Raw genomic sequence first — 1888 nt, 5'->3', positions numbered from 1 at the left:
TAGCTGAAATGAAAGCATGGCCCTAACCTTGCTTCCTGCCCTTATTTATGCACTGTCAGTTGCACATGGCGGCTAACTGTCATGCAAGTATTATTTTTCATGAGACCATTGTGCTGCTGTTCAACGTTTTCAGCACTAAGGGGAGCTCTTGCTGCAGATGCAGCTCGTCTCACTGGTCAGTGTGAGAGTTGCTGTTYAGATTAGAACACTGTTGTGCAGTAAATCAGTAGTCACTGACAAATTTTGAATACTTAATGGAAAAAAAAAGTATACTCTTTCCAGTCGATTCATTTGTTATGTTGTCGCTGATATTTTCTCAGTGCTTGTTAGGTTTTCATTTAAACAGTCTGGCCCAAACTGGTGCGTTTTTAGAGCTGAAGGCAGAGGTGGAGAAACTGCGTTCAGCCCAGATGAACTCCCAGGGCGCTGAGCCGAACAGAGTCCGGATGTTCCAGCAGGAGATCAGCACCCTGAAGAATAAACTTTGTCAACAAGAGAGAGAAATGGTTGAGGCCAACCGGTCAGAATCACTACACTCATTCTAACATCATTTCTTAAACTTTGTTTCTCATGTTTCTGAAGTATAATTTTAGATCTACTGTAGAAATGTCATAAGTTCCACTGTAACCTTCTACCAGCTGGATGTCCGCAGTTAATTGTGAGACACATTTACAGTATAATGACTGAAAATATTTAGAGTATTGCAGCTATTAATTTCTTTACRGTTTTATTAGCTTTGACTTGCAATTTAAGATTTTTTTTTGCTGCCGCATTACTGTAATTACAACATCACATTTTTTGTGGTTTACATTTATTGTTTTTGAAAGTCAAGAGTAATATCAAAGTTTAGATAGGAAAGGAATCAAGCAACACTTTCATTAGAATTTCTAAAGTGATKGTATTTTATTTTTATGTCAGAGCATGGAGAGAGAAACTTGAGCAAGCAGAGATACGCAAACGTGAAGAGACCAAAGAGCTGCAGGTGTGTTTTATTTYCTCCCAAACTAAAACAAAAACGTAACACTTCTCTTTTAACGATGACAGGGCAAGAAAAATCTCAAGTATTTCTCACATCTCATATAATCAGAAAGCAGGTGTGACCTTCAAAGTGGACAACCGTCTTCCGAACCTGGTGAATCTGAACGAGGACCCCCAGCTGTCAGAGATGCTTCTCTATATGATCAAAGAAGGTCGAACCACAGTGGGCAAGCTCAAACCGGACTCCAGTCACGACATTCAGCTCACGGGAACTCTTATTGCCGATCGGCACTGGTGAGAGTCCTGGTAGTTTGGTAATTTGGTGTTCAATTRAATGAACGTTAAACTCTGCTCAGCAAAACTAAACAAGAAAAAGCTAAAGWATGTGAATAGTTACGATCAATATGTTGCATTTGAGTTTAAATTAGAGTTAAATAATTTTWACTTTTCTTTTTCCTTTAAMAGTGTCATAAGTAACATCCACAACATGGTCAGCATCATCCCTATGGATAACGCAAAGACCTTTGTCAATGGGAACCTCATCTATGAATCCACTGTGCTACACCATGTAAGTACCGGAAAAGTATTTGTTAGCTTCCCTTATTGTATAACTTGATCTGAAGGATTAATTAGTAAAAACAAAGATAACATCCTGTTRACAACAAAATAATTTTATGCACAAGGTTCTGTGCTCATCTCATGTTTTATTTATTTATTTTAAAATCTGGTGTCCAGGGTGACAGAGTTATCCTCGGTGGGGACCACTACTTCCGCTTTAATCATCCAGCAGAGGTGCAGTCTGGAAAGCGGGTATCGCGCTGGACAGGMGCCGGGGATGGACAAAAAGACTTTGAATTTGCCAAGAATGAGCTTCTTGCAGCTCAGCGAGCAAAGTGAGTGTTAAGGAACA

General features: G+C 39.5%; 1 protein-coding gene across 1 annotated transcript in view; it reads left to right on the top strand.

Annotated features, from left to right (window-relative positions):
* The window catches only part of kif14 (kinesin family member 14), a 25229-nt gene that overhangs the window by 9491 nt on the left and 13850 nt on the right, over window positions 1–1888 (top strand). Inside the window, 5 exon segments of the mRNA XM_017304254.1 lie at window positions 347–520; window positions 919–982; window positions 1088–1272; window positions 1444–1546; window positions 1714–1871. Of these exon segments, the coding sequence (XP_017159743.1) occupies window positions 347–520; window positions 919–982; window positions 1088–1272; window positions 1444–1546; window positions 1714–1871 (684 nt within the window).

The sequence above is a fragment of the Poecilia reticulata genome, linkage group LG4 (genome assembly GCF_000633615.1).
Source record: "Poecilia reticulata strain Guanapo linkage group LG4, Guppy_female_1.0+MT, whole genome shotgun sequence".
NCBI classification, from domain to species: Eukaryota; Metazoa; Chordata; class Actinopteri; order Cyprinodontiformes; family Poeciliidae; genus Poecilia; species Poecilia reticulata.
The sequence above is the reverse complement of the archived record's forward strand: the minus strand, read 5'-3'. Positions and strand labels throughout refer to the sequence as shown.